The sequence below is a fragment of the Nannobrachium achirus genome (genome assembly GCF_963921795.1).
Source record: "Nannobrachium achirus genome assembly, chromosome: 19".
Classification (NCBI taxonomy): domain Eukaryota; kingdom Metazoa; phylum Chordata; class Actinopteri; order Myctophiformes; family Myctophidae; genus Nannobrachium; species Nannobrachium achirus.
This window is the reverse complement of record NC_137826.1, coordinates 22,838,378-22,855,877: the sequence shown is the minus strand read 5'-3', so window position 1 is coordinate 22,855,877 and position 17,500 is coordinate 22,838,378. Positions and strand designations below refer to the sequence as shown.

At 41.9% G+C, this 17,500-nt stretch overlaps 3 protein-coding genes across 3 annotated transcripts in view; 2 read left to right on the top strand and 1 right to left on the bottom strand.

Moving 5' to 3' along the window:
* The window catches only part of LOC308304227 (Na(+)/citrate cotransporter-like), an 18,668-nt gene extending 18,595 nt beyond the window's left edge, over positions 1–73 (bottom strand). Inside the window, exon 1 of the mRNA XM_080748790.1 lies at positions 1–73. This exon is cut by the window's left edge and continues 361 nt beyond it. The gene's annotated coding sequence lies outside the window, so the exon portion shown is untranslated.
* Positions 74–6,744: 6,671 nt separating this feature from the next.
* Positions 6,745–13,436, top strand: serpinf2a (serpin peptidase inhibitor, clade F (alpha-2 antiplasmin, pigment epithelium derived factor), member 2a). Its single transcript, XM_080749067.1, has 9 exons — positions 6,745–6,885; positions 8,665–8,733; positions 9,246–9,474; positions 10,003–10,146; positions 10,608–10,650; positions 11,026–11,171; positions 11,359–11,501; positions 11,885–12,089; positions 12,391–13,436. The coding sequence occupies exons 2-9, from the start codon at positions 8,680–8,682 to the stop codon at positions 12,780–12,782; spliced, it is 1,356 nt and encodes a 451-aa protein (XP_080605193.1). The 5' UTR covers positions 6,745–6,885; positions 8,665–8,679; the 3' UTR covers positions 12,783–13,436.
* A 461-nt stretch (positions 13,437–13,897) lies between these two features.
* serpinf1 (serpin peptidase inhibitor, clade F (alpha-2 antiplasmin, pigment epithelium derived factor), member 1) overlaps positions 13,898–17,500 on the top strand; it is a 7,097-nt gene continuing 3,494 nt past the window's right edge. Inside the window, exons 1-4 of the mRNA XM_080748962.1 lie at positions 13,898–13,971; positions 16,236–16,296; positions 16,811–17,003; positions 17,216–17,371. Coding sequence (XP_080605088.1) covers positions 16,237–16,296; positions 16,811–17,003; positions 17,216–17,371 — 409 coding nt within the window. The 5' untranslated portion in view covers positions 13,898–13,971; position 16,236. The remainder of the gene's footprint in view (positions 13,972–16,235; positions 16,297–16,810; positions 17,004–17,215; positions 17,372–17,500) is intronic.

Here is a 17,500-nt window from a genome sequence, read left to right as displayed (position 1 = left end):
CCTGTCTGTCTGTCTCGTCCCCAAACTTAAGTAGGCCTAGGCCTACTAGTAGCCTACCTCCTCTCTCTACTATGTGCCGCCCCCTCCAAAACAATCCAGTAGGCTAAAATACTATTAATTATTCTGTCTATCCTACTAACGTTGGTTTGTCTCTTCATTGCATCATAATGCATCCCATCTCCCTCCCCCTCACTCTTCGCGCACAGGCGCGTGAGCTCGAGTCGTTACACTTTTCCCAAGCCTTTTTTGTCATACTTTAAATATTAACCTCTGTCCCTTGGGAGTGAGTTTATCTAAACTCTTACTAAGGTAAACATTTTTGAAGGGAAATTATATTCCACTTTTACGCAAAGCTTTTACGCAAAACAAAAACAAAAACATAACCTTTTCATTGATTGAACTTGAATTCTCCCAATCATGTTTTCAATAAATACACAGGCATGCAGGCAACAGGTGTCTGATTTGCACACACAGACAGCATGCTCAACCCAAACCGTTGCAAGTTCAAAGGGGAATAGGATAGGTGCAGTCCTGGGCATCAAGGAAGAGTGGGAACCTCGGCGATAAATTGGAAAAATGATAAAAAAAAAATGAAATTAATGATCTGGAAATAGTTTTAAAGATATTTCACTTTAACATAAAAAAGTAATAAAAGAAAACAAGAATGGAAATATTTTGCCCCTCATGCATTATAAGGACATTCTAAAAATAAATAATACATTTAAGTCTGATAATGATGTAGGCCTACCATGTTCATGTGTTTGGAGGTAGTCCAAAATATTAAACAGCACAAAATCATAACTTGCTTTCATCCACCCGATTATGGACCAGGCCAATGGTCCAGTGCCCAAGGGCTCTAAACTACCAGGGGCCCCAATTTACTTAAATGTAAAAATATACATATGCAGTATTTCCATAATGCTCATATACAGTATATGTGGACTCCTCAGCCAGTACAAGTCCTAATAGCCATCTGACTATTAAGTTTGAGTATTAAAACATTTATATTTGTATTTTTCACATGCATACAGGGTCCCGAGTCCCGACTAAACCTGATAGCCAACACAAATAAATTAAAAAATCTTCAGAAAGTTGCGAAAATAGTTCAAATAGCCGCGCACGGAGAGAGAGACAGACAGACAGACAGACAGACATACAGACAGACAGATGGAAGCAAAGTCTCTGCCATGTCAGTTGGTTGTGATGCCTGCTTGACATCTAGGTCAACCACTGGGACTGGTTTGGGATCCCATTGCCAGGGTGGACAGCCACGTCCTGATGCCACACATGGAAAAACGTTCAGAGTGCCATTTTCTAGTTAGGCATTTAAACAAAATAAAACAGTAAATCATCAATGTAAACACAAATTAATTATTTGAGCATCACATCAATTAAAAACATTAAAAATAAAACAGAATACAAGATAATACTTAAATATGAATTTTAAAATTAAATGCAGTAACGTCAATCATGTTGTCAGCATTAAGGCTAATTGAACACATTTTCAAGCTATCGATGTCAAGCATTGGAGTATAAATTCTACTTCCAAATCCTAGACCTACTGTAGACAGAACATGCCTATTCACAAATATTGCAAGAGGCTAAACGTGGTGTGCATGGCTGCACACCACGGTTCAATACAGTGCCATGTCTAAACATTTCTCTACCCAAGGAATAATAATGTGTCATCACCAGAGACAGTGGTCAAACGTTTATGAACTGGACTGGTTTGAAATTGTATGCTAGGAAGAAAGCGATTCAGTGACTTTGTTGAATTTCTTTAACCACATGAACCCTAGCACCCCTGGAGATTTGCTTTAGAAGGAAAGAAAGTATTGTACCTATAGTATCCACCTGTTTCCGCGAGAATTTACTGTAGCATTATCTGTGGGCCACTTCCGGAGAACAGCTGACATACAAGCTCACGTTGTGTCGCAGATGCAACCGTTGTGAGCTTGTAGATCACACTAGGCTGCGGCGCCGGAAGCAGCCGCACACCTTCTGCGCAATGCACGATGGGACGTTGGAAAGTTGTGGATAGAACCCTGGGGGACCCCGGTCAAGTATATAAGCCAAGGTTTAAGTGATTAAACTCCCAGGACGCCTACTGAGTGGCAAAAACTACTTTCTGGCCTTGACAGCTCATACATCCAAACAGAAAAGTCCTATCTGATTGCATTAAATAACGTTAAACAACGTTAAACTCACTTTTCAACTCACTTTGCCACTCAATTTGCCATTCACTCTTTTCCCCCTCTATTGGCAGCATAATCAAATAATATTGCAAGAGAAATGGAGCACCAACTACGTATGAGGAGGAAATGACAGACAGTAAGCTTTAATTTGAGGTTACCATCATAATGTGACTTTCACTGCTGCGCTGTACTCTGTGTGAGGTCCTCTCCCTTTGCCATGTGAGTCAATAAATGCTGTGAAAGTCATTTCTTTCTTCTTCTTTTTTTTCTTCTTCTTTTTCTTCTGTACAGCTTATGTCTCTGCAAGACACATTTCTGTACTGTTACCATACCTGGTATATTCAAAATTATTAACTCATATGGGACAGTCAGTTGAAGACACACACTGACTGAAATGAAATATGATTGACTTGGTGGTATTCTCTGCATGTTTTATCATGTCATAACTCTGACCACTTAATGCATTCTGTCCCCTGAACTTCCTACTATTTTCATCTTTTCTCAATCAAACCTCACTCTTTCACACACCTCCCTCTCTCCTTATTGAATACTTCTATGATTTCCCTTCTGCTTCTCACATAGATTTACTTTTGAGCTAATCATCCAGAATGAGGCTTACTTCATGAGTGCAACAGTACTGTATTTACAGTTGTAGTCAAATATATATTCTATTGTACGACGCCGTCAATGTCGCATTGTGAGCTTGTAGCAACAGCCCATTGGTTGAAAAAATACTAAAATATTTTACTAATAGGTAAAAGTATCAATACTGCAATGTAGAATAAATACTCTGTATTGTAACAAGTAAAAGTCCGGAATTAAAAAATGAGGCTACTTGAGTAAAAGTACAAAAGTATTGGTGTCAAAATATGCTTAAGTATTAAAAGAAAAAGTACTCATTAGGCACAGTATCCCATTTCCCTTTTTCAGATGTATAAAAATGCTTTGAAAATAGCAGATCTACACAGCGATGCGTTGTAGATCAGCTATTTTCAAATAGCCTTGGCTGAAGTGGTTAATGTATGCTTTAAAAAGTAACTAGTAACTAAAGTTTTCAAATAATTGTAGAGGAGTAAACGTACCATATTTGCCTCTGAGTCTGAGATGTAGTGGAGTAGAACTAAAAGTATTGACAATTGGAAATACTCCAGTAAAGTAAATAAATAAATAAATAAAAACATCAAAATGTTACATAAGTACAATACTTGAGCAAATGTACTTAGTTACTTTCCACCACTGCAACAGCCCTGCAGGCAGCTGACTGTATGGAGTTCAAGGGTCAGAGTCATTATGGACCTGTTGGCATTCCTGTGCTTTTGAAACGTGCGAGACAAGTTCAAGAGAATGAAACAAGAGCGACGAGAGCAGAGGTGAGAGCTATTCCAAACAAGGCCATATTAGAGCTTTCTGACCACCTCTCCCGTCCTGCATGTTTGGACCTACAGGACCTCAGAGGCTAAAATCCAACCTGCTGAGCCTGACAAAGACCCTCTGTCATGGAGAGAGAGAGAGAGAGAGAGAGAGAGAGAGAGAGAGAGGGATTGGTGAGGCAACAGAGGGCGGAGAACAAAGGGAGGGTGGGAGGAAGAAGGATGGAGTTTCCTCAGAACAACAGTAGGTGCTGAGATGATTGTCAGTGTCACACGCACACATGCACGAGCAAGCACACACACACACACACACACACACACACACACACACACACACGCGCGCGCGCGCGCACACACACGCGCGCGCACACACACACACGCGCGCACGCACGCACGCACGCACGCACGCACACACACACACACACACACACACACACACACACACACAGTCACAGATACACACACACGTGGACACGTGCAATGCATTTATAATGAACACAGATATTTCATTCTGAGCTTTGCAAATTATCTCTGTGAATAAAGTTGATCATTATTGCATCAAAATATAATGCATTGTGCATAATTAATACTATGCATTATGTACCAGTAGTCTAATTTATATTCACACATTCAATGAATGAATATTGTTCATTATGCCTTGAACCTAATACTGTCCTATGCTGCCACCCTGTGGTCATTGATTGACTTGCAGCGGGAAAACCCAGGCTGACCTTGACCTAGTTAGGCTGTTGTTTTACACTGGTCTAAAGACACATGATTAGCCCCAGCAAAGCCAAACCATTCATATACAGCTTATAGAATGTGCATAAATGTAGACTAATATCTTTGTATGAACAGATAGAAAGAACAGAATGGAGAAGAGAATGGTGCTGGTTATAAAGACTGAACTTGTGTCTATGCAGTAATGTTCTCCATCAATGTACTTGGCACTGAACCTTTATTCGAACCCCTAGCACTGAACCCCTAGTTGAACCCCTAACATTGAACTCCTAGTTGAACCCCTAACATTGAACTCCTAGTTGAACCCCTAGCACTGAACCCCTAGTTGAACCCCTAATATTGAACTCCTAGTTGAACCCCTAACATTGAACTCCTAGTTGAACCCCTAGCACTGAACCCCTAGTTGAACCCCTAACATTGAACTCCTAGTTGAACCCCTAGCACTGAACCCCTAGTTGAACCCCTAACATTGAACTCCTAGTTGAACCCCTAGCACTGAACCCCTAGTTGAACCCCTAACATTGAACTCCTAGTTGAACCCCTAACATTGAACTCCTATTTGAACCCCTAACATTGAACTCCTAGCTGAACCCCTAACATTGAACCATAGTTAGAAAATACCTTACTAAACCCCCACCTAACCCTATCCCCCTAATAGCCTACTGCAGGGTTTCTCTAAGTGGGTGAAAGACCAGGGGTGCCACAGAATTAGGGATGGGTATCGTCCACCTTTTAATCGATACGATACCTTATTCGATACCTGGGAATTGATACGATACCTTTTTCGATACCATTTTCGATACTTTTTATTTATTATTATTATTATTATTATTTGCCCTTTTCTATGGGCTATTTTATAGACGTTAGATCATTATCATAATAATAAACATTATAGGCTATTCTCGGCTATTTTCACAGTAACGAGTGTAGCCTACTAAAGCAGTCATTAGACTCTCAGTAGCCCAACTGTTACAGATGCGACCGGCAAGGGGTGCATTCAAAAGTATCGAAACAAGGTATCGTTCATTTTTACGTGAAGCGATACCGATAGTATCAATGTCATTGAATCGATACCATTAAAAGTATCGCCGACGATACCCAACCCTACACAGAATACTATGGATGTATCGATATCACTCCAGTTTAACCACTTAGACGTGAGTTGCACTGTTCTTGGTGCGTTCTTTTTCAATCTACAGTACACCAAGTCTCTTCACCAAAAATAGCAGATCTACAAGCTCACAACGTGGCACGTTGTGACGTGTTGAGATTGTAGATTGGCTATTTTTGGTGAATGTTCCGCCCAGGATAGGGATGATGTAGACTGGAATCTGACGAATCCGCCGGTGCAAAGGAAATTTGCCCATGGCACGCAATGATAAAGTCTGGCTACGCAAGGCTAGGGATGCTGGGGTTCAAGTGGTTAAACGCCAAGCACAACAAGTTATTTTCATTCTGTTCCAATGGAAACTGAGTTTTCCTTGTGACGTACTGCATCTTTTTTTTAAGAAATATTTTTGGGCTTTTTTAACAGGACAGTATACTGACAGGAAATGGGGAGAGAGATGCGAGAGTGACACGCATCCAAGGTAGTCGTGATCGGGACTCGAACCAACGACACACTGTCAGGCTACACTGAACCTACAGTATGTAGACCTTTGCTGCGTGTCACTACCCATCTATCTCCCCATTTCTTGTCAGTCTACTGTCCTCTCAATAAAGGCATAAAAGCTCCGAAACAAAATAAATATATATAAACAATGTACACTGAAAAAGCCAATTCTAGACATTTCATCACTTTTTATGAATTTGTTATAATGTGTGTGTACTGTGTATGTCTGTGTGAATGTGTATGAGTGCACATGAGTGTGCATGTGTGCGTGTGCCAAGGTCATGTGCGTAGGTGTACCGCTGGAACAAGGCAGTCAGGGAAAAATACACCCCCACATTCTCTACAGTATGTTGACTGTCTTTTGAAGTCATTATGGAGTTTTCCATGGATCAAAGACTTCTGAATCTCTCTCTCTAGCGCGCGTGTGCATGCATGATTGCGTGCACACTCACACTTTTTGCTTTTGAAAGTTGAAGGACCCTTTCCTAAATCAAAGTGCTCTATTCGCAAAATATATATCTATATGACAAGCAGATATCACTTTCTCTCAGTCTCTGAGATAACATCCACAATCTGCTCAAGCCCTACAGCTGACCGTAAGGGCCATCAAATATTGTATTATATTATAATATTATATTTAATGAATATAATTAGAGCCCAGTGTTTTAATAGGCTCCTGAGGTCACACAGGCATCTCAGGTCAACTTCTTGATACAAAAAAAGATTATGACATCTGAATCACCAGCGACCGCTGCAGGTCTTTATTTACATTTAGTTGTGAGTAACAACTGCTGTGTGTCAATCCAGAATTAAACATTAACTGGCCAACGAGCGGGATGCGAGTTTTGGGTACAGAACACTAGTATACAGATCGACGAGCGTCGACTGTTTCTCCCTCTTTCTACCTCTCTCTGTCCCAGTTTATCCTCTCCTCTTGCTGTCCTCCACCCCGTTAGATATCGGCCAGGTGAGTTCGGACAGTGTTTTGTTCTCTCTCAAGAAATGATTTGACTGTATTCTGTGCTAGAGGATGAATTAGAGCGGAAAGATTCACATCATGCATGGGCATTCTAGCTCCTGCTGTCCATCTGCAATTCTGCACAATTCTGTCAGTAATCGTGGCAGGTGTGTATCACGGCTGCAATTGATATTCGATATAAATAGAGGAGCAGTAAACACTCATCTGCAGACTCTAGCTCTTGCTGCAGAGATGAACTACATAGACTAGATTGACCATAGGTTATTGTTTGCTGTTTGTGTTTGAGAAATCTGGCTCTGCCAAACACAACTACTCTGAACTGAAGCAGTGAAACCATAACCTTTGTTCCTCTGGCAAACACACAGTTTCCCAGAATAGCAGTGGTTATGGAAGGGAACACACTGCAAACTACCTGCTGAATAGTATGACATGTAGTTGGTGTTTTTGATCAATTATGAATCCAAGCTGAACATCATTTGTTAAGAGAATTGTTTGACTTGGAGCTGATCGAATCAGAATAACTCACCGAATCCCAGAGCTAATGACATGGGGAAATAAGGCCATGATGTAACCACATCTACTTTAGTCCCAATAATGCATACCATTATAGTGGTGTGTTACAGGTTTGTTTTTCTGATTGGTGGTATTGGTGTTAAAACATCTCACTCCTGTGAAGACATTTTCTCTATTTTCTCTTCTCCTTCCCACCTTCTCTCTCTGTCAGCTGCACACAGTTTTCTAATTCTCGTTAATACAGTAACATAGCAAGGCTATGATAGAAGAAGGTACAGTCAGTCCACAGGCCATTGGTCAGGTGCCATTGACATGCATGGGAGGCAAAACTGGATCCGGAAGTTCGGTGAAATACATTGGAGTCAATGAGAACCGGCTCGACCAGCTTGTTAACCAACACTATTTCTGCGTCCTTTGTCAGTTTATCGGTTCATGTATATAAAAGAAGGCCACAGGTTGTTTTCTAATCATTTGTTTTTCGATGTGCACGGTTCTGCACACTGTATGATTTTATTGAGGCTTTTGAGATTGGTTGTCAGGCTATCAATGACCGACACTCTCGCCATACTTTGGCAAAAAAGTACTCTTTAGATACATCAATAAAATTATACAGTGTACACACTGAAAAGCAAGACAGCAGAAAACAATGTTTTCCTGGGCCTGTTTTCCTTCAGAAATAGTGTTTGTTCATAAGCTGGTCCACCTGGCTCTCATTGACTCCAGTGTATTCAACCAAACTCAGCTTCAGTCTGCCTCCCAACGTCCCAGTGCGACAAATCTGCCGGCTGGAATTGCTGACGTTACGTAGATGACCGTACCTTTTTTATTATTACCTTGGTTCAGCCAGGAAACTCAGCGCAGTTGCTGGCGGCCGACCATTGGTCGGTCTCAGCTCCAGGCTTGTTAACTGAACCAATCACATAGGCTCACTTCAATCTCAGAACGCCCTATTTAAACATTTAAACCTGCTTGCTGTTTGCTGCTGCCTGAAGCTTTGCTGCTTCACTTGCTCTGCTGCTTCTTATGCTTGTTATTTATTTTACTTTTGCTGCTGCTCACGCTCCATCACCCCAGCTACCACCTGTTATTACTGGCAGATTATGAAGACCCCTATTGGTAGGGGAGACGTATAATGCTTCCTCAGAGTACCTAAAGCACCAAACCATAATAAATGTATTGCTCATTTTAAATGATATTCTTTAAACGTTCAGTATATGGGTTGTCCTGACTGAACTTAACGTTTGTGTGTTTCAGGCTGGTTGCTTTGAAATGAAGCTGTGTGTGCCGCTGCTCCTGTTGTGTTTATGCCGGCTGGGAATAACTGTAAGAACACAACTCCCCATGCTACTCAACCAGCCTACATTATCATATCACCTGTGATACACCAGGTCTAGTTACTGCTACACTACTAAGCAAGCACACCATTCCACACAGCTATGTGTTTGTTGGCTACTACTAGATTTCAAGTCATCTATCAATTCTATCTATCAATACCGTATATCATTCATTCATCCATCCACCCATCTATCCATGCATCCTTCCATCCACAATAATTTGGTCCACAATCCTTTGCTGTATTTGTCTATATTAGCATATACAGTGAAATATGTTCTCTGCATTTAACCTAACCTACGTATCAGGGGCAGTGTGGGTGCTACCCAGCACCCAGGGAGCTGCTAGGGGTTAAGTAGCCTCAGTATCCAGGCTTTCTTTTTAGGGGTTAAGGGTTCTTGGACACTTCTACACATAGCCGGAACGTGAACCTTCCACCCATCCATCCATCCATGCCTCCAGCATAATCTCTTTTCTCTCTATCTTTATATTTTTGAATCCAGGATGATTCAAGTGCTCCTGAGCCGGAGGAGGAGGACGACGAGGTGAGAGAGGAAGAGGAGGGGTGTGAAGGAGACCAGGTGTTCAGCACCAGGGCGCGCCAGGCAGTAGGGGGTGCCATCGAGCGTCTGGGACTGCAACTGTTGAAGAAGCTGCCAGTCGGACCACAGCAACCCAACATCATTATATCCCCTCTCAGCGTGGCCTTCGCTCTGGCACAGCTCACCCTAGGTCTGTGTGTATTGCTGCTTGGGAGTGGGCAGGCCTGTGTGGGTTTGTGTGGGTGTATGTGTGTGTTTGTGCAGTGGGTTCAGGTTTTGTACACAACTTAGAACAAAGTTGTCTCATGGCCAATCATTTACTATTGTATGGAACTTGTGTTGACCACAATCTCCTTGATTGTGGTTGCCGAAATTTTCTTGACATGTGTGTGTCAGTGTGCATTATACAGTACAGTATACAGTATGTGTAATTGTACAAGTGAAGATGTTTTGGGGAAGTAAGGACATTTTAGTTAAGGGATAGGTTCCGAATCTGCTTGTTAAAGTGATGATGAACAATACAGCTAAAATAGACGATCTACAAGCTCGTCGATCTTCTATTTCCGCCAAAGATATCAACAGGAGGGGGCCTAGTGTAAAGCCCTGGGGGACTAAAGTATATAGGATTCGAGGATTCGTTAAATCAAACAACTTGAAGTGTCATGGACATATTTACATGAAACGCCTGTGATTATGAATGCTGTCAATCCTCCTTCAGGTGCTCAAAATGAAACAGAAAAACTGCTGCTGCAGTCTCTTCATGCCCACAACCTACCTTGTTACCATCACATCCTGGGGGGCCTGCAACGCCATCTCAGTGACACCACACTAGAGGTGGCTACACGCATGTACCTGCAACCAGGTGTGTGGGAATGTGTGTGTGTGTGTGTGTGTGTGTGTGTGAGTGTGTGTGTGTGTGTGTGTGTGTGTGTGTGTTTGTGTGTGTGTGTGTGTGTGTGTGTGTGTGTGTGTGTGTGTGTGTGTGTGTGTGTGTGTGTGTGTGTGTGTGTGTTAGTACTAAATGTATGCTCTGCTTAAGGGTGTAGTGTGTAGGTATGTAGGTCACACACACGCAAAGTCAAACGTCCTACGGTACACCCAGTAGGACGTTTGACTTTGCTTGTGTGTGCGCGTGTGCGTGCATTCGCAACCTTTTGTCAGTCGAATAAACATTTAAATCAGTAGTGAAAACTAAAACAGAAGAAAAAAATAAATGATATACACGATAGAAAAAGATACCAAACCATAATTAAGCATTCTGTGTATAATCTTTGCACATTTATCTTACTCACCCCTTTCTCTGTATCCCTCTCCTCCTCCCAGGATTTAATGTGAAGCTCTCCTTTATTGAAGACTCGCTTGCCAGGTATACTGACAAAAACAAAACAGGCCTGCTGTTGGGCCTCAGAGCACCTCTCTGTTGGCCACGGAGGAGCTGCCCAAATAGTTATTAACTATATAATAATCTGCTAAATAATAACTATATTGATTCAAATATATAGATCAATTTTGTGATACATTATTAGTGATATGTTAGTTTCTTTATAGATTTCACTTCCTTGTTTTGCATTGGTTACTGGCAGAACCCCATTTTATATAATTTGCAGTAACCTCTAAATCTTTCAAACAGCCATACGTGCCATTATGTTTATGACCTTGTAAATTGAAATTTCCTTCAACTCACTCAAACCATTGTGTTGGTTTGAGGTTGTGAGAGGATATTTGCTTTGGTTTCCTTCAGGTACAGATCAGAGCCCGCCCCCCTTACCTCTGTAGAGGAAGTCAACCAATGGGTGGAGAATGCCACCAAGGGCCACATTGCCAACTTCATGCCAAACCTTCCACATGATATAGTCCTCATGCTCATCAATGCAGTATACTTCAAAGGTAGAGTGTAATCCGTCAAACAGGGCTGTCCATCTTCCCACCAATTATTTCTATATATTTAAAACATAATAATTATTAAAATAACACAAATAATATACAACAATAATATATTCTGCAATTCCACTGTCCATTCCTCTGTTTTGTCAGTTTGTAATGACTCCCCTATGTCTGCTGTTGTTGTTTACAGGTGAATGGAAGTCCCGCTTTGACCCGCAGGCCACCTCCAAAGGAGTGTTCTATTTGGACAACCAGAGGTCTGTGTCCGTAGACATGATGAAGTCAACCCAGTATCCTCTACGGTTACTGCACGATGCACAACTAGAGGCTCAGGTACAGTTGATGCACTCATGCACGCACGCGCTCATCATCATCATCACCACCATCTTCATCCTTCATATCATCATGCACGTTATACAGCGGGGTAAAATATAACACCATTCATAATGAACAAAATATACAACACTGTACACCCTCAACAGTGCATGCATATTGCAGGACAAAAATAATAAGTAGCTAGCTAAACACCGTAACCATGTCAGATAGTGTCCTTACTGTAATGAACTGTTGTTACTTCCGAGCAAATGTGTTTATTGAACGAGCCGAGCGGCCATCGTGTGCATCATTATGCATCTGCAACGACAAAAGACAGTGAGCCAGTGACGAAAAGGATCTCTCTTTCAGCATGTTATGTTTTTGTCTTTTCTTCTGTCCAGATTGCATGTTTCCCTTTCAAAGGCAACACCAGTTTCCTTGTTGTCATGCCGTTGCCAGGACGAGGAAATGTTTCGTCTGTGCTTCACAAGCTGAACATCTCTGAGGTGTACAGACGCCTGCCTCAGGAGAGAGCCATGCACGTCAACCTGCCCAAGTTTAAACTGCAGTACCGCCAGGAGCTACAGGAGGCACTCACTAGCATGGGTAAGACAACTTGCCTCACTAACATGTTGAGGACATGTTTTAGAACAGTAGTGATTCTCAAAGTGGGTTCCTTGAGGGGATGGACCCCTTACAGGCCGGTAACTCTGAGAGTGTGTGTGTGTCCATTTGGTTCTATTGGTCCATGAGGGTCCTTTAAAAAGTTTGAGAACCACTGATTTAGAATGCCTTTCCAGATACCGTAGTTGAAAAATATAGATGTCCAGACTCTCCTGTCGCTGCCTTCCATCTCTCTTCACTCTCCTATCTCATATCCCTCTCTTGGTTCCCCCTGTCCCCTCAGGCCTGGGATCTCTGTTTTCTGGACCCGACCTCTCTGGGATCTCAGACCTTCCCCTGAGGGTGACGGGTGTCCGTCACGCCAGCGAAATGGAGCTGAGCGAGGAAGGGGTCGAGGCATCCGCGGTCACCGCGGTCACCGCCACGCGCTCCATTTTCCGCTTCTCCCTCAACTCTCCTTTCCTCTTTGCGGTCGTGGACGACGCCTCCATGACCCCCCTCTTCCTGGGCATGGTTACAAACCCCGCCCCAGACGATGACCCCATGCCCCAAGACGATCCGCGCGCCAACAGCACCCAGAGCGACGAACCCGCTAAACATAATACAGTTGGAACAGACGTAAATAGCGAAGAGGGTGACAATGTGTTTAGCAAGGGTGGCAGCACACAATCATAGGATGGTGAGGACGGTCTCCGGCATTCAGAATGAATGTGGACAAGGAGCAGACGGCAGCCCCATCTGAAAATCAGTGGTCTCAACCCCACTGCACCATAGAGAATTCTAATGTGCAGCTCCAAGAGTCATAATAACACTTTAAGGTGTTAATCATAATGTACACACATCCTGAGCAACTTAAGCATATCATGAGTACTATGTTGTATAACTGTGGTCGGAGCTCAATATTATAGCTTGTTTGTTGTATCATACAAGCGATGTAAAAGAACTCTAGGGTTGAATGCATTCTACTGTAGAGATAACAATTCACAACACAGTTATCATTGTTATGGTATTGTAATACATGTATCTTCTCTTAGATTAATATAAGAGCAGTTGATATTCATTTATAATTCTCTTAGCCCTATAACTTTAGTGCTTGCAATTTCAAGTTGCTTACCCCTACACCTATGCGCAATGTTGAATGTATTTGTTTGCCAAACTTTTATCCAGCATGCAGTCTTTTGTGAAGTAAAATCGATTACAATACCAATAGATTAGATATGACATATCCGTGTTGTGAATGATGTATATTATTTTCTGAACTTGCCTAATTTCCCTTTCATGATTGTTCACAAAAAGCCAACTAAAATAAAAGACTAAATATAATCTCTATTTATGTCATTGCCTGAATTATAGACTACATTTGGAACAGTGGGCAGTGCTGGCAGCATTTATGTTTTCATTATCAAGCCAATAAATATTATAGTGAGTAAATGGAGAATCTGATAAGCCAACAATGTCAATATTAATGCTATATGGCTATATTCATGAGTATAAAAGTATAATCTTATTCAAACATCTTCTTCTTCTGTCCATTGCCTCCTTATAAGTTCACTCCTCTTGGCTTATTTGCAGGATGGTGCCGTCTTTGTGTAACCTACTGTAACCAGACGTGCTTACATTTTGTACACTCAGTTCAATTCTCTTAGGATTTTACAATGCAGCCAGTCCAGAGCAAAGTCAGCAGCAAACACACACAGCACTTTTCTCCACAGTCTCACACTGTGTCAGATGATCCACGTCAGAGCGGGGCGGGTGGAATTCATGCTAGTAGAGCCCGGTGTGTTCTCCTCTCTCCCAGACCCAGGCAGGGCACGCAGCAACTGAAGAGGCAGCAGACTGTGGCTACGGCTGTTCAAGCTGAAAGGTGAGTGCTTTGTGCAAAATACGCATCTTTACCTTTTACGCTTTGCTGTATTGCCACCAACTCAAGCAGAATGGCATATCCTACTTATTGTTGAGGTAAAAAGGGTCTGTTAATTTTGTTTTGTCTAAGAATATCTATATCTATACAGTATATCTATCTAAATTATATATAGCTATATAGGCTTGTGTGCTGGGCAATACAAACAATAATAACAGTACATTTTCATTGTGACCCTCACCTCTTTAACGTGTTGATTCATCATACTAATGACAGCTGCAGAGACTTTCCAGTCGACAGGCTTCTTTCTCAGAAAAGACAACCCACTCTTTCCATCCTCGTGTAACCAGGTCCACTGTGTGCCAGAGACACAATTGTGCCTAATCTTTTCCATAAGCTACACATGGCTTACATAATAGTTCCATTTTATAAGTTCTCAAAACTGACACGACTACAGTAACGATAGCCTATTCTTTAAAATGTTCTATTTCAATTCTTGTGCCATAAAACTTTCCCTTTGTATGTTTTATGTACAGTATTTAAGTGAAAGCAGTTGGAAAGCCTTTGACAGCCTAGAATAAATGTTAAAATCAGACCAATTTCTCCTGATTGGTTCGGTGAACTTCAATCGCCCTTGTAATCCCACATTTGGGCCCTGATCCAGATTTGGGAAAAAACACTGGTCTGATATCAAAGTGACTTGCAGCCAATTTCAATGCATTCCAAAGAATATATGGTTGGGCATTTTGGGACACTTTTGAGCATGATTTTTACATGTGCTATTCAACCTTCTTGGCATCAATCAGTGTAATGTGGCATGAAGTGTAATGATTATGATCTCATTGAAAATTTTGAGCGTTTGCACAGTTCAGGATGGTATTTAAAATAATACCATACAGCTTTGAAATTCTCTCTTAGGGTTATATGACGTGGTGAGGGTGTCAGAGAACCAGATGCCAAGCTCAATCTGTATAAGTATTCAAAAACATTGATTAGTACTTATAATTAATACATACAGTATAATTCATAACTGCGTAATCCTACTATTTGATATATCCCCTCTGCACACAAGACCCATATTCTTCTGACAGATGGACCATCATTTGCGGTGTGAGAAAATGTTGCTTGTGGATTAGAGGTATTCTGTTGCAGACACAAAGGGTCAGAGGAAGAGTAATGGTTTGGCTACCAAAGATTTTAGACTGGAGCCGTCTGATATCTGTAGAATCTTACTGCATGTGAAGCCATCCAGTCCGAAGTGAAACATAGCCAAAACTGGGGATTTCTTTTGGCAAGCTGAGTCACAGAGCAATGTAGTGATGTTTGAACTTGTAGAGGGAAAAAGTAGGACGCTATTGCTACCCAATGTCAAGACTTGTTTCAGTACACATAACGCAATTTCAACTTCTGGCCTTCATTATATGAGAGACTAAAGGCATTCAGGTTGTTCACATTTATTGAGAAGTGGTCTCTTGGCCTAGATTGGTTGTTATTTAACCAATGTGGACATTATATAAATTTTCATGTTTTTAATCCCAATTCAGCAAGGAAAAGGCAGAGCCTTGTATTCGGAGAGAGTCGCACCAACTCCGTTCACTTCATGGGGCCAGGTCTACATACACATCTATTGGTGAATAGTGACAAAGCTCAAACCGGAGGTTTACAGAATGCATTGGAGTCTATGAGGGTAAAGTGACATTTCGAGTTACATGAACCACTCTCTATACAAGGCTCTGGGAAAAGGCAATTCAGTTGCATGAGAAGATTGAATTACACATCTGGGATCAATCATTTTAACCGTATCCTTATTCAGAAGATAATAAGCACATACACTGAGGATTTCACTTTTCTAGTCTTCTTGACCTGCTTCAGAGCAGCAGGGACAAAGAGTCTGCTGCTGTGGTTTTGGACGTCTACCTCTGGGGAAAGATGAGCATCTGGGTTTACCATCAAACATCTGGAGGGAGTAAAGAGGAGGAGATAAAGGGCTGAGACAGGAGAAAGGAACACAGACAGTTTTGGGTGGTTTGTGGTCTGAGGTGCACATGATGGATCTTTTGTTTGTTTTTTTATTCTTCAACTGAGCCAGTCAAGTCGGCCCAATGAAAACCAGATGTGTATATAGGTGCATAAGTGTGTGTGTGTGTGTGCGTGCGTGCGTGCGTGCGTGCGTGTGTGTGTGTGTGAGAGAAAGAGAGAGAGAGAGAAGTATTTTAGTGTACAAAGACATACATCTGTATTTGATTATCACACTCTTTGTGTTACAGGATGAAGCGCGCAACTTTTCTGCTGTTTCTGGCAGCGCTCTTGGCCTGTTCTCAAGCTCAGGTGATGAGAAATTTGTTCCACAACTGTGTATATTTGTTCATCAGCTTTATGATAAAGTGTTTGATTGATTGACTGATTGAATGTTTTATTAGACAAGAATGGAGAACAGTAAAGGTATAGTCAATACAATAAAAACATGTAGTACAGTACAAGTACAGTTAAACACCCTGCCTAACAGGAACATCCCAAATAAGTCCTTTTATGGTCTTAAGTAGTAGTAGTATCTCAGGATCGAGCTGAGCCATACATGTGGACAATGCCTAAGGGCCGTTCAAACTGAGCACTATAATTACTGAATAACAATAACTATGTCGTTGTAATTTTTTAAAATACCGTAGTTGATGTGAACTCTGCCATCCACTTAACTTCATAAGATTATAACTATATGTATAGTTATAGTGCTCATGTCATGTGTGAATGGCCCTTAACCCTTACAATGGTTTTCTTGTACATAATATCTGGGTGGTCGTTCCGCTTTTCGACTCTTCTCCCTGTGTTGACTTTCTTCTTACAGTCGGACACGGAGGATGCAGGAGCAGCCGAGGAGGAGCACGTTGAGCTCTTCACCACGCCTAGAACAAAGATGGGCGCCGCCACCTCGGATTTCGGCTACAACCTGTTTCGTGCCATGACAAATCGCAACCCTACAGCCAACGTGTTCCTGTCGCCGATCAGCATCTCTGCAGCTCTGTCGCAGCTCTCCCTGGGTTAGTTAATTACGCACGCACACAAACAAACACACAATTAGGAAGATTGGTATCACTATTCTGCCTTAATTGACCCCTTTCTTGCAGTCTGCTCAATAAATAGAACCCCACAATCATTTATTTTGTTGTTTATGGTCTTCCGAATCTCATAATATTTAGTCTAATCTAACGTCTGGTCTGGTCTAAAATCTAGCCTAATCTCCCCCACCCAGGAGCATCTGAGCGTGGCCAGAGGCATTTGTACAGAGCTCTGAGGTACCACACCCTGCAAGACCCCCAGCTCCACAACACCCTGAAAGAGCTCCTGGCCTCTGTCAGAGCCCCTGGGAAGGGCCTCAGCTTCGCTGCACGCATCTACCTGGCCCGCAGTGAGTTTATTGACTCTATGTATGTACTGTATGTCGACACTGTAAACACTGGTTGCAAATATAACCAAGTGGACCATTATGGGTCCATTTGGGTTGCAAAAAGTTCCTTTTAGTGTTTGGTCTTTTTAA

Bases quoted from the DNA above. Each gene is read 5' to 3' on its own strand.
- serpinf2a (XM_080749067.1), top strand. From the start codon at position 8,680: ATGAAGCTGTGTGTGCCGCTGCTCCTGTTGTGTTTATGCCGGCTGGGA. The intron at 8,734-9,245 runs GTAAGAACACAA...TTTTGAATCCAG, and splicing joins TATGCCGGCTGGGAATAACT to GATGATTCAAGTGCTCCTGA. The intron at 11,172-11,358 runs GTAGAGTGTAAT...TGTTGTTTACAG, and splicing joins CAATGCAGTATACTTCAAAG to GTGAATGGAAGTCCCGCTTT.